The 12,386-nt window shown below is 48.3% G+C and overlaps 5 protein-coding genes across 5 annotated transcripts, besides 28 other annotated features; all 5 read right to left on the bottom strand.

Moving 5' to 3' along the window:
* Positions 1-175, bottom strand: Tc00.1047053510285.140 (hypothetical protein, conserved; the record flags this gene model as incomplete). Its single annotated transcript, XM_809195.1, has 1 exon — positions 1-175. A coding segment is annotated over one exon (175 nt), but the record flags the coding sequence as incomplete, so codon positions are not given.
* Positions 1-12,386: part of a sequence feature (heterozygous, Esmeraldo-like haplotype) that runs on past the window's edge.
* Positions 269-302: a microsatellite.
* Positions 524-547: a sequence feature (AT_rich).
* Positions 573-2,120, bottom strand: Tc00.1047053510285.130 (hypothetical protein, conserved; the record flags this gene model as incomplete). Its single annotated transcript, XM_809193.1, has 1 exon — positions 573-2,120. One exon carries the CDS (start codon positions 2,118-2,120, stop codon positions 573-575), a length of 1,548 nt encoding a protein of 515 aa, XP_814286.1.
* On the bottom strand, positions 2,505-5,048 carry Tc00.1047053510285.120 (hypothetical protein, conserved; the record flags this gene model as incomplete). The annotated part of the gene is made up of 1 exon (XM_809192.1): positions 2,505-5,048. One exon carries the CDS (start codon positions 5,046-5,048, stop codon positions 2,505-2,507), a length of 2,544 nt encoding a protein of 847 aa, XP_814285.1.
* Positions 5,089-5,144: a sequence feature (T-rich).
* Positions 5,353-5,380: a microsatellite.
* Positions 5,413-6,432, bottom strand: Tc00.1047053510285.110 (hypothetical protein, conserved; the record flags this gene model as incomplete). Its single annotated transcript, XM_809191.1, has 1 exon — positions 5,413-6,432. One exon carries the CDS (start codon positions 6,430-6,432, stop codon positions 5,413-5,415), a length of 1,020 nt encoding a protein of 339 aa, XP_814284.1.
* Positions 6,717-6,858: a sequence feature (T-rich).
* Positions 7,024-7,054: a microsatellite.
* Positions 7,174-7,205: a microsatellite.
* Positions 7,593-7,626: a sequence feature (A-rich).
* Positions 7,642-7,662: a microsatellite.
* Positions 7,821-7,851: a microsatellite.
* Positions 7,926-7,979: a microsatellite.
* Positions 8,017-8,056: a microsatellite.
* Positions 8,079-8,099: a sequence feature (AT_rich).
* Positions 8,224-8,261: a sequence feature (GA-rich).
* Positions 8,289-8,341: a sequence feature (CT-rich).
* Positions 8,391-8,452: a sequence feature (A-rich).
* Positions 8,453-8,472: a microsatellite.
* Positions 8,473-8,514: a sequence feature (A-rich).
* Positions 8,558-8,586: a sequence feature (AT_rich).
* Positions 8,866-8,924: a sequence feature (A-rich).
* Positions 8,963-8,989: a microsatellite.
* Positions 9,017-9,046: a microsatellite.
* Positions 9,169-9,227: a sequence feature (T-rich).
* Tc00.1047053510285.100 (hypothetical protein, conserved) lies at positions 9,958-11,967 on the bottom strand (the record flags this gene model as incomplete). Its single annotated transcript, XM_809190.1, has 1 exon — positions 9,958-11,967. The coding sequence occupies one exon, from the start codon at positions 11,965-11,967 to the stop codon at positions 9,958-9,960; it is 2,010 nt and encodes a 669-aa protein (XP_814283.1).
* Positions 10,747-10,770: a microsatellite.
* Positions 10,903-11,026: a microsatellite.
* Positions 12,037-12,091: a sequence feature (T-rich).
* Positions 12,316-12,335: a microsatellite.

The raw sequence follows: 12,386 nt of genomic DNA, 5'->3' as shown, positions 1-12,386 counted from the left end.
GAGTGATCCCCCGAGGATATCCGACGTTTTCGCAAAATCTCAGAATCGTGTTGCGCCGCTGCTCGGCTGTCTGACGAAGTGGCAACACCTGTGGTCGGCGAAAGCGGTAGCGCAGTTTTGTCATGTATTTCTGCGTCTGCCTATTGAGCAGACGAACACGGCTGGCTTCCAACATTATTTCCCCTTCTCGAGCAACGTTTTGCGGGTAGTCTCACACGGCCTCCACGCAATAGATGGGCAAAGCAGCGTTGCGGCAAGACGACGTCGCAAAAAAAAAAAAAAGAAAAAAAAAAAAAAAAGAAGGGGACCCGTTCCTAACCGACGGGTTTTCCTCCTTTTCTCCTTCCCTTCCGTCGCAAACCAATCTCCTCCACTTGTAGCCGATACCACACAAATGTCCAAACCAAAATATTTTGCTGCCGTGTTTTCGACCTTAAAGAAGTGCAAGAAAAAAAAATAAAAAAAGGAAAACAGGGAAGTTAACATGCATGCATCTACACAGAGACGCACACACACAACTAACAAAAAAAATAAAATAAAATAAATAGAGTCAGGTAGAAGACCCCACCCCACTACACGACGCCACCTTTTGTTTCTTTCCGCTTTCGATCCACTTCGTATTCAGGTATGATAGCCACAAACATCTTTCGACCATGAAAGACGCTGGAGAGTGTGTAGTGTGGATGATGCATCTTGTACAACATTGTTCGAAGTGCATCGAGGCGGGAATCCACAGCGATGGAACTTAAGTTACTCGTGCCTCGTCTCATTGAAAGGACACCACGTTGACGATAATTGGATTTGGTGAAGACGCGGTGAAAATCTGCATCCTCCGCTAGCGAGTCACCCGCATCCATTTCCGCGGCAACGTTGGTGTCGACCGATGTGTCTGACGACACAACCGCACGTGTTTTCGATCCCGATTCTGGCCGCAATGTTTCATGTGTCAAAGTGGGGCTTGCAGAAGTCATCTTCTGTGTACTCGCTTCCGCAACTTCACTCAACCCTTCATCATCAGTGTTAAAATCATCATCTACCACCTCCCGGGCAGCCAACAACGCCACCTCAAGGTCTTGTGCACGCGCCCTCACGGTGTACACGCCATTGTCAATAATCATGAGGGATTTAATGTCCGTGACCTGTGGAACAAGATATCCGCTGCATCCCTTCCACGGCCCCTCCAATGGCTCCCTTTTTAGCTGCCGCACCCCGTCACCCGCCATGAAGGCATGAAATGCCGCGCACTGCGACAGCATAAAGGGCATCACCTCTTCAATTAGTTGAAAAAAAGCCGACAGTGACTCGGGGATTACGTCTGCGTAGCCGTCTGATGCTTTGCTTACCCACTCATTCATTTCTTCTGTGTTCTCCGCCCCAACAAATAAGCCCCCACGCCACCCTGTCACTCGCTCCAGGTAGCGGTTTAGATGGGGGAACTTCTGCACGACGAAGGATGCGGGCGGGTCATCCATCAAGAAGTTGGCGGAAAACGCTGCTCCCATGGAAACGTCCGCCAACGTGGGGTGTGGCGTCCCAAGAAGAAACATCGTTTCTGAATGCTGCTGGAAATGCTCCTCCAGAGCGCCACAGAGACGCTGGAAATGTTCATGCATGTACGGCGCGGTCTCTTTTGACACCCCCGTGACAGAAGTCAGTCTCTGCATCGCCTGTCGGAACTGTCTCACTATGGCTCGCGGCACACCAATGCCCGGAATAAGGAGGAAATAGCGAAAATACCCCTCCACAACCTCAATGCTTTCACCATCGACCCAACGATACATCGCCCCTGTCTTTGCTAGCCACCACGACGCGTACACAAAAATACTCCACGTTGCCAGATGAATATTTGGATGCGTACGTTTCTTTACGAGAAACGGATCTTCCACGCTTTGTATACCAGACCGCTCCACCGCATCTACCAGCTGCCACATCTGCAGGTGCGACTTGCCATCAGGCGTGACCGTGCAAAAGGCATTACGGGCGCGGAATAACAGAGCATAAAACAAAGTTGTGGTCAACGTCCGACAGTAGACCTTGAAGGGCTGACGACGCAAGCGCAAGTACGCCACATGCTGGTGGAGCACCAATGCATACGGCGAGCCTAGCACACGGTATGCCATTCAACAGCTTTTCCTTCTACTCCGCCCTGCGTGCAACAAGAAAAGCAAGGAAAACAGGCGCGCAAGCACAGAAGAGGAGCAAACAAACAAAATCTTAAATAATCGGCAACCGCAAAATCAAAGCGAATAGTGCAACAAATAAGTAAAAATGTAATTTTCACAATTCTTTCGATCCTCCTCTGACGCATAGCTCTTCAATTCCACCACGGACAACATTCTCTCCCTCGTTGTTTTTGTTTTTTGGTAGCCCTTCTTATCATTGGAGACGCCCACAAGGCACGCACAAGGGAAACAAGTAAAGAGGATTTTAAAAAGATCAAACAGGAGAGAACAAGATCTCCTATCCATCGTGTCCATCATGCATGCATAAAGCTCCAAAGGCGTTCATGGGTCAGATTCATCAATGTCTGGTGGCTCGGGTATGTCTTCGCCCATAATCCAGTTGGCCCGGCGCAGCAGTTTAAAGAGTGCATCCACTGCATCGAGCTCCTCCGCCTTCACACCGGGTCCCAGTGTTTTCTCCACGTCATTGACAAAGGCCTTGGCATCCAGATACAACTGAAGCGTCATCTTGTCACGGTCCGACGCTGTCTCTTGTGTGGGTCGCACAGCAGCAGAAGAGGAAGAAGGATGCCCGCACCCCGATGGTGCCTCAGCATCCGGGCCACGTGCACCGCTTGTGGTTTCTTTTCGGCGTCGCAACTTTTCCCAACTCTGTTCTGTCTTCTTCGCCGTCACAAGTGTTTCCTTGGCCAGCGCACGAAATCGGCTCGCCACGTCCTTCACCAACTCCGTCATAACAACATGATGGGTCTCTAAAGGCATTAATGGACGCACTGACGCATCAAGACGCTGCAGTGGCTCTACAATACTGGGAACGTACCAAGACGGTGCCGTAGGAAAGGGTTTGTGCATGTGCGAATACGCCGATCTCACAGAGCGAATATTCTGAAGACCAACAACACATTCTTCCGCCACACGACTCCGCACCAAAAGTTGAAGGGATACAACAGCGCCACGACACGTATCTTGCGTGAGGAGCTGAATAAGAGGGGATGAAACGGGGAAGGGCTTTCGACTCTCCTTTTCCAGTCGCGCAGAAAAAGGTCCTTCAAAGTACGCCACGAGAACATCAAGATCGGCGCAGGCTCCCATAACGAAATGGAGCCAGTCCCGCATCAAAGTACCATTTTGAGCTCCTTCTGTGTGCTCCAGAAAACTTTGCACCACCCGACGCGTTGCAACGGCCGCCTCACGAATAAATTTCGGCGTCAAGATGTAAATGTACGTCTCGGGCGAAAACAGCCAATCCAGCGCCTCCTTTAGTTTTGTGAAGAGCTCCATGCGAAATCCAGCGCCCCCGGCAACATGTTCTTCGGACTGGTTCAGGAATTTTTGGGCCAATTTTTCAACTGGCGTTGCACGAAAAGTTTGGATGGCGTCCTCTATTTTCTTCGATAATTCATTGGCCCGTATCGTGCCGTACACATCAGTATTCCACTTATGCTTCCACAGTGCAACATCCGGCGACCGCATCAGCACCCGTAACTCCTCCGAAGAGTTGCAGTTTGACATCATGAGAGCAAGCAGTTCATGGGCTGCAACATAACGCCGCTGAAAAGCGTCAGCCACGCCAATGTCGTACAACGCAACCATCTTCTTTACAAGTGCCTCGCATACGGTTGGCCATATAATCATTGGGATCGGTAGCACAGTTTCCTCAAAAGCTTCCCATATTATCGGTAAGAAACATAATACTTTTGTCTCCAGTTGATCCCGCAGTGTTGTGAGCAGGCTGATGGTGTCCTCCAGATTGTACCGAGCCTGTGTTGCGGCCCGCCATGAGAGCACAGACTCCAGCAGCGGTCGCAAAATCCGCTCACGATACATCCGGCAAAACTCCTGAAACTCCCCAGAGGTGCGGTACAATCCCATAACATCACGCAATGCCTGCTTTAACTCCTCTCGTGGGGCCTGCAGATAGGCCTGATGGAATGCAATGTATACTTTTGCAAACACTTGATGCGACAACTTTGTGCCCTCTCGAAGAATCTCTGAAGCCTCCTCATACTCCTTTGCGCGTTGTGGAAGTTTTGGCAGAGTCTGATAAAGGGCTTTCCACTGCTGCACTGTGACGGCGATATCAAAAAGTGCCTCAAAAACATGTGGGTTGCCCACCGCCATCACCACAACTGTCGAGGAGGAGCTGTCCATGTGTTTCATCTGCTGCTGCTGCTGCTGTGGCGGTGGTGGTGCTGGTTGCTGCTTGTTGACTATCTCTGAGCAACGCAGACAAGAAGGAAGCGCCTCGACTCGGCCACAGAGCAAATCAAACATCAGAAGGATCTTAAGAAAAACCACATCAAAGAGACGTGCCAGCTCCACTTCGGTTGCGTCTCGAATTTGGCCACTCACCGTTTCCTCAAGCCGCGAAAGTTTCTCCATCGCATCCTCGACCCTCTTCACGGCGGCGAGCACTGACTGCCGCACACAACGCAGTTCATCCTGCATCCCAACGAGGTGCCCAGACACCTTCACAAAGGCGTCATGGACGTCCATGTTAACATGTCGCAAAATGCTGCTGTCAAGTAGCGTTGCGTAAGCCTCAAGATCACGGCACAAACTACGGAGCGGCACGCCGTGATCCAACTTCTCTTGCACAAACTGAATGGGATCAAAGTCAAAGGCGATGACGACGCCGTTTTGGTGGGTTTTGGTCCTTTGCTGCAAGAGGTCGGATCCAACGCCATCATGCTTTTCGTCTCTCTCATCCGTCACGTCTTTGTCAAGTGCCACACCAAACTCATGTTCACCAAAACAAAGCTGAATGAGTTGCAACTGCTCCAAATCCACGCTGGCCTCATTCACGGCGTCCTCACGATCGCCGTCGTCTACACCGCCGTGCTCCATCTCCACAAGAGTCGACATGAAATATCTACTCTTCGTTCCTTCTGTTTGGTTGGAAGAGAAAATAATATCAAAAATAGAAAATAAAAACAAACAAAAACAAGAGGAAAGGCAAAACACCACCCCCCATCTTGCAGGAAGGAGAAAAGCACAAGAAACCACATATTTCTACCCTCATGCATGCGCCCTGCTGTTGCCACCACCCCGTCAGCTACCACCACCCCACACTCGGTCGCCCTCCCGGCGAACAACAATGGCAAAAAAACAACACAAAAAGCACCAACCTCCACCCTTTAGCTCCACTTCTTCGTTCATGCATTCTTTCCACACACACACACACACACACACACACAAACCTCCCTTTTCCTTTTTCACCTCTCGGGTGTCATCCATGCATCGTTTCAGGAGGCTCCGTACGGGCGGCCTCGGCAATGCGCCTCATGTGTTCCGCTTTCGCCTCGCCACTCGCCACCCTCTTCATGAACTCCACACGCTCTGCATTGTGCCGCTCCTCTCGCAGCCACGTGAGATTACCGCGTGTCTCCTCGCGACTGCGTGGCACGTACACAGCCTTACCAAATTGCCAGTCTAAATGATGCATGCGTTCCCATTCCTGCAGGATTTCATCACGCGAGTCCACTGGTAAGGCGTGTACAAACCCAAATTCTGGCTGCAGTGGACACTGCTGCATCACCGCCAGGGCAGCTGGTGTGACACGAGGCCGTGAGTCTGGCCGTGCAGCCGACACGTGCGTGAGCACGTAGTCAATGATTGTTTCCACGCTGCGTAGTTCCCGTCTGTCGGCAGATGTTGGACTGAGGCGGAAAACCCCTTCTACCACTTGATAAATGACACGTTCTCTTAGCGTCTCTTCCTCAAATACAAAACTCTCGATTATACGTCGTTCCGGTAATTCAGTAAGCGGATTTCCCTCAAAGTCCAAACGTCGCAGTTCATATCCATCCCGTTGTGTCTCGGCAAATATAACATCCGTGAGTTTACCGAGAAGATACTCTCGTATCTCCGAATCCGTCATACTCAAAACAACCGATGTAAACTCCTCATCCCACGCTGGCGGTTTCGCCGTCTCCTCTGTTGTTCCTGACGTGTTTGGCATTTTTCTTCCAGTATGGTTGGGCGGTGCAACATTTGGCAGCCACGGCTGCTGCGTATGCCACCACTGCCACGCAAAGGCAGAAGTTCCACGGGTCACACCGACACCTTCCGGATTAAATCGCTCAACATAAGGCAACGGTCTGTGTGATTGGCTCTGATCCCACTTGCTTATGCCTTGTGCTTGCCGCTGCCACCGGTTGAGCTCGCGGTACTTTTGCATGTGCGGGCGACCACGCCGAAGCACATTTTGATGTCGGGACTTGCGGTGGACAAACGATAACCGCAACATGCGTGGCTAATAAATAATACCCGTGGCTGTGTGTTCAATTGGTGGAAACAAACTGGCGTCTCCCTCCCTCCCTGCACTGCAAACAACAATGTGTGTAACAATCCCCTGATCCATCCAGGCATCGTTTCGCGTCCGTGTTTTGTGACACACACATACACAAAGAGAGAAAGAGAGAAAGAGACAGTAGGTTCCAAAGGGGCAGAATGACTCACGGCGGTGGACGGCAGCACCGCAGCAGCCAAAAGAAGAAATACAGAGCGCCGCCCACTTTATTTATTACACATAGAAAAGGAGGAAGAAGAAGAAGACGAGAGAAAAGGAAATAATTCAAAAGGTTAAAGTAAAAGGGGAAGGGAAAACGGCAAGACCAAAAAAAAACAACAAAAAACAACGCGCAAAAACACACACACAAAAAAAAGGAAAAAATGGCGATAAGTACGGTAGATGATGCACACAAACACCACCACAATTGGGCACACGAACGCCACGCTTTCAAAAAGATGGAGAGAGAGAAAGAAAAGGAAAACTAAAAAGTCACACGAAAAGAAAAACGCCAGCAGGCACCCAAAAAATGGAAATGATGTTCCGCAAACAAACGCACACACACACACAGACACACACAAAAAAAGAAAAGGGGATTTACGTGCGCATTCTTTTCTTTTTCTTCCCCTTCCTTCCGCTTCTTCACATCTTTTCGGGGATGCGAGGAAAAGAAAAAAATAGGGGTTTCATTCCACTCTCTTCTTTTCTTTTTTTTTTTTTTTTTTTTTTTTCAAAGAGTCATCTCATGCGCTCATTTCACTCGTGTGGTTCTTCTCTGCACATCTCCCGCAAACGCCTCCCTCCCACTTTTTTTTTTTTTTCTTTTCTGTTGTTGTTGGGGGGGGTTTCCGCATTATTACTATTATTTGTGGTGTTGTTGCGGGATCCACACGAGTCCCCGGTGTTTTACATGCGAGGGAATTTTCTTTACGCATCCATTCAACCCATTCATTCCCGTTCCTTCCCGCAAGACACAACGCCGCTCAGTGCTCTGGTGTGTTTGGCACCCAATTGAGGAAAAACTCCTCCTTCCTTATCATCGGCGCATGTCTCCTTCCTCTCCCCCCTCCCGTGTGCGTCCTCCGCAGCCCAAACCGCAGCGGTTGCCTCCTCCCCAATTTTCCCTCTTTTTTTCTTTTTTTTTTTTTTATTATCGGTTTTGATAACAAAAAAAAAAAAAAAAAAAAAGGGGGGAAATCACCACAAATGCGTGTGTGTGTGTGTCGTTGCGTCGAGTAAAAACTTCACGGCTTTAAGAGAAGAAGAGGGGGGTTAAGGAGGGGGGATGCGGAATGAAAAGGAAGCAGCAACGACAATACCAAAACATAGGAAGAGAGTCATTTAATAAAAGAAGAAAAAAGAAAAAAAAAAAAAAAACATCACTTCCACGTGCCTCAAATTCAGACCACATCATCAACATCCTCCCCATTTATATGTTTTTTTTTTTTTTTTATATATACGCGTATAAAATATAAAAAAATACATATATACAAATATATATATATCTTTTTGTGTGTGTGTCTATTGGGTTTCTTTGATGGCTTTTTTCTTCTTTTTTTTTTTTTCTTCCTTTCTTTCTTTCCTCAATTTCTCTCGTGTGCGTGAAAATAATAATAATAATAATAGTCACCACCGTCGAGGAGGCCATGCCCATGTCTCCTTCCCGTTACATCAACCCCTGCCAATTTTCTTGTCTTTTTGTTGTTGTTTTTGTTGTTTTCTCTGGCCATCCGTCAAGCCCACTCCATTTTCCCTTCCTTTCCCTTCCATTCCTTCCTCTTCCCCTCTTCTGTTGTTTATTGCTGTTGTTGATTGGGGGAGACGGTGAGAGAGAGAGAGAGAGAGGGGAAAGAGGGGAAGGGGAAGATGTAAACATAAATATATGCATATATGTTGTGTTCATTCACTCATGCATATTTCTTTTCTTTTCTTCTTTTTTTTTTCTTTTTTTTTTCTCGGTTGATGTTTATTCATTTCTTGCTGCTGCTGCTGCTGCTGTTTTTTATTTTTTATTTTTTATTTTTTGTTGTTGTTGTTTTTGATGTCGTCATCGTCGTCGTTGCTTATTTCTTTGTTCATCCCCTTTTTTTTTTTTTTTTTATTATTTTATTTCGCCATTTACAGTCGTCTTCGCCGTCTCTCGTGGGCGCAACTTTTATTTTCTCCACCCATCCAAATCCCCCTCTTCTCTCCTTCTCTCCCACTATTTATTTATTGTTTGCGTCCCATCACCAACTCCCCCACCGCCTTTTCCCGCCAGTTTTTTTCCTTCCAGCCACGCCGCCCAACAGACATGCGCACAAACTCACAGGCAGCGCATGCCGCCAAACAAAAAAAAAAAAAAAGGGACTTCTCAACACCTCCTCCAACCCTCCCCCGCCCCCTCCCCACTTTTTCTTTTTTTTTAATTTATTTATTTAGGTTTCATTATTTTTTTTTATCTTTCTTTTCAGGTGCCACGCGATCACACACGTGTTAACTCGAGTTCTTCTTTTTTTTTTTTTTCTTTTCTTTTATTCCTCGCCACATCCTCATGCTCCCATGTTGTTGTTGTTGTTTTTGTTTTTGTTTTCTTCTTTTTGGACTCCCCCTCCCCCCCCCGCCACCAACTCCGCGGAGGCGATGTAAAGTCGTCGTGCCCGCCAACCAACATGCACCGCTGTGCGTCGTGCGTGACGGCTCTTGACAACTCACAAAAAAAAAAAAAAAAAAAAACGATGAAAAAAACGATGCGGGAAAAAAAAAAAAAAAAACACAAACAAACGCAAAAAGAGGGGAGGGAGGAGGGTAAAAAAAAGAAAACAAAGAAAAGAAAGTAATGTGCGCCGGGATGCGGCCTGGTCCCCCCTATTCCTACAGACAGAGAAGGGGCAACGGTGGGGAGATGACAGCTGGGTTCAGTGCGCCTGGCAGCCCCCGCACTCGTAGTGAAAAAATTCACCCCACGCCCATACATCAGTAAACCAATCGGTCCATTGAGGCTCGTCCTATGACAACCGGGCGCGCTGTGGACCCCACGAAGCGGCGGTCCCTAAAAAAAAAAAAAAGGGGGAGCCTTGCAGCCAACAAAACTCCCCTCCATGCGGAGAGTCACAGTAGTAGTGGTGGTGGTGGTGGTGAGGGAGTGGGCGGGTGGAATGAAAAATAAAAAGAAACTGCACTCGCTGCCCTCCAAGGCGGTGTCTTTTAAGAGGAAAATCAGGCAACCGAAACTCAAGTGGGCGGGAAGGTTCAAAAAAGAGGCACCATCCATCGTTGACTCCTCCTCCCCTCCCCCTCCACTCATAAATGCCGCACACTCTCTTCTCTACAAAAAATTGCACCAATAAGAAAATGGATTAAAAAAAAAAGGGAAGAAGAATTGAACACAGAATGTTTGGTTCAAATCCGTCACTGTTAGAAAACGCTGCCGCACCCACCGCATTTGTCCCTCCGCCTCGCCTTTATTCATGTGTTAGCCGCTGGACTTTATTCGTGCTGGTGTCAAGGATACAACTGGGTAAGCTCCTCCGTGATGGCGCGGAATTTTGGATTTGACTCATTCTCCTGCCGCCATTGCCTCAACTCGTCCTCTGTGAAGAAGCCCGCCTGCACCATCGATGCCACAAAGTCCGGTAGGATGCCGCGCAAGAAGGACCCTAACCGCGTGAAACTCATGGACTCCATGCTTTCGGCCGCCGTCACTTTATTTGGTGCCTGCCGCGTCACCAAAAGTTTGTCCCAAACGTGAATAAAATCCTCCTCCCACTCCTCCGTTTCATCGTAAACGACCTGAAGAACGTCAAGGTACCTCGCTGTGCGTGCAATGATGTCTTTTGTCACGCACAAAAAGTTTAGCTCAGTGACGCGTGTAACGACATCTACAAACCGAGAATAAATACGCGGACAATCAGCCACATCTCGTTCTGCAATAATTTTCGTGAGACACCATGCAAATCCACGGCCCAGAATACTGCGTTCCCAGTTCCCCCTTTCAAGAGCCGTGCAGAACAGCGTCCGCTCGCTCTCTTTGGGGTCCATTAAAGCCCGAAGTAGGATCACGTAGACGCTTGTCATTAAACTCTGGCTACTGCTTTCATTGGGACCCAAAACACGTGAGAGGTCATTCGTTATCCAGTCACGATTCGGTAATCCATCCTCCACGGCATCGCGAGCAATGCGAAAGATGTTTCGACGCACTTCTTCTGTGAGTGTCTCTGGTGGTCTTGCAAGCACAATCAGCTTCCTCTCATCCACCGAGAGCTGCTCCTCCACCCCCGCGTATTGCAACGTTGGTGGTGGTGGCGGTGGTGGTGGCATGGCGTACGCACCATACCCAGGCAGATCCAAGTGGCTCGTCGAACGTCGGGCCCCAACACCGTATGGATTTGAGACATCTTGGTAGCTTTTCGCTCGTTTCCCTATTGGTGTCTGAAGCTGATCGGAATTCCGCTGCTGCTGCTGGTGGTGTTGCTGATGGTGTTGCTGGTGCTGTTGATGATGATGATGGTGGTGGAAATGATACCGCTGTTGCTGGTGTTGTTGTTGTTGTTGTTGTTGCTGCTGCTGCTGCGGGTCTTCCACTATGACCTGCTCCGGCTCCCGTGGCTTCCAACCGCCATTGCGCCGTTCAATGAGGTTCTGCAGAAGAAAACGAATACGATTCGAAAAGCGTCGCTCCTCTTGTAATTCCCCCAGTAGCTTCCACAATGCGGGTTGTGCCGCAGGGTGCTTTTCCTCATACATCTTCCCTACGACCTCCAGTAAGTTGACAACGACCTCCAGATCCATGTCGTTTGGTGTAATATTAAAAAGTTTCTCACCCAATATGCGATCGATAATCTTTTGTGTAATGAGTGACTTCAAAAAAAGTTCACCAGCAAACTTGATGTTATTTACGTTGCGTTTACGCACCTTCTCGGCTTCCTCCTCCGAGGCGGTTTCCCGCACTGCTTTGGTAGCCCCGTCAAACATTTGCTGACACTTTTCCACTATCGCCACACGTACCTCACTCTTCTGGGCATCAACTTCACCGCTTTGTGTGCTGCGGTAGTCATACTCGTAGCGTACAATCATGTAACAGAGCCGTGCGTATAAACCAGCAAAGACAGGTTCAACAAGAGCCTTGTCGTAGATGAGACGCACCACATCTGCCACCACATTCGCATTCAGAATAATCTCCGGGACAAGAATAGCTTTGGCAATCAAGTCAAAGTTGGATTCTGTCAGTTTATTAAGTGTGCTCTGCACCATGCGCACACCTCGCTCGGATGGGGCAATCGCGTCCCTGTCCTTCACTTTAAATCCATTGCTGGTCATCACAAGTTTCTCGGGCGCCGCAGGCTTGCTCTTGGCGGCTCGCGCAGCAAACAGAATGCGCCCTAGCGAAAAATCATCCGACAAACGCTCCTTCCAGGTGTCTCTGTAAGCAAGAAGATCGGGTATCGTCATGATACGAGAGTTACCAGCATATTTCGGGTCATTGCTCGTCACGCCTCGTGGCTTAAAGAGCATGCCTTCACCTTACTACCTTCCTAAGCTGGTACAGTGGTGGATGTTACACATCGACAATGTTGGGAAAGTAAAAGAAAGAAAATAAAATAAAGAGAAAGAAAACGAGATTAAAAAAAAAAAAAAAGGAAGACTGAAGGGTGAGGTTAAAAACACCAAGGACAAAAACTGCTTCTCTCTCTCTCTCTCTCCATGTATGCAGATATATATATATATTGACAGGCAAACACAAATGAAAAAGAATAACAATTTTTGTTGTGTGCGTGAAAAAATGCATAAAACGTCTTTACGAAAAATGTCATCTTTTGTTTCGTTTTCTCTCCGTTCTTCTCTTCTCCCCACCCTCTCCTCCACACACACACACACACACATAATCTCTCACGCAAAGTGGAAGAGTACTGTCATCAACATGCATGGTAGCA

The sequence above is a fragment of the Trypanosoma cruzi genome, genomic scaffold (genome assembly GCF_000209065.1).
Source record: "Trypanosoma cruzi strain CL Brener 1047053516701 genomic scaffold, whole genome shotgun sequence".
In the NCBI taxonomy this organism is placed as follows: domain Eukaryota; phylum Euglenozoa; class Kinetoplastea; order Trypanosomatida; family Trypanosomatidae; genus Trypanosoma; species Trypanosoma cruzi.
Note: the sequence above shows the minus strand (reverse complement) of the source record. Positions and strands in the feature narration are given on the sequence as shown.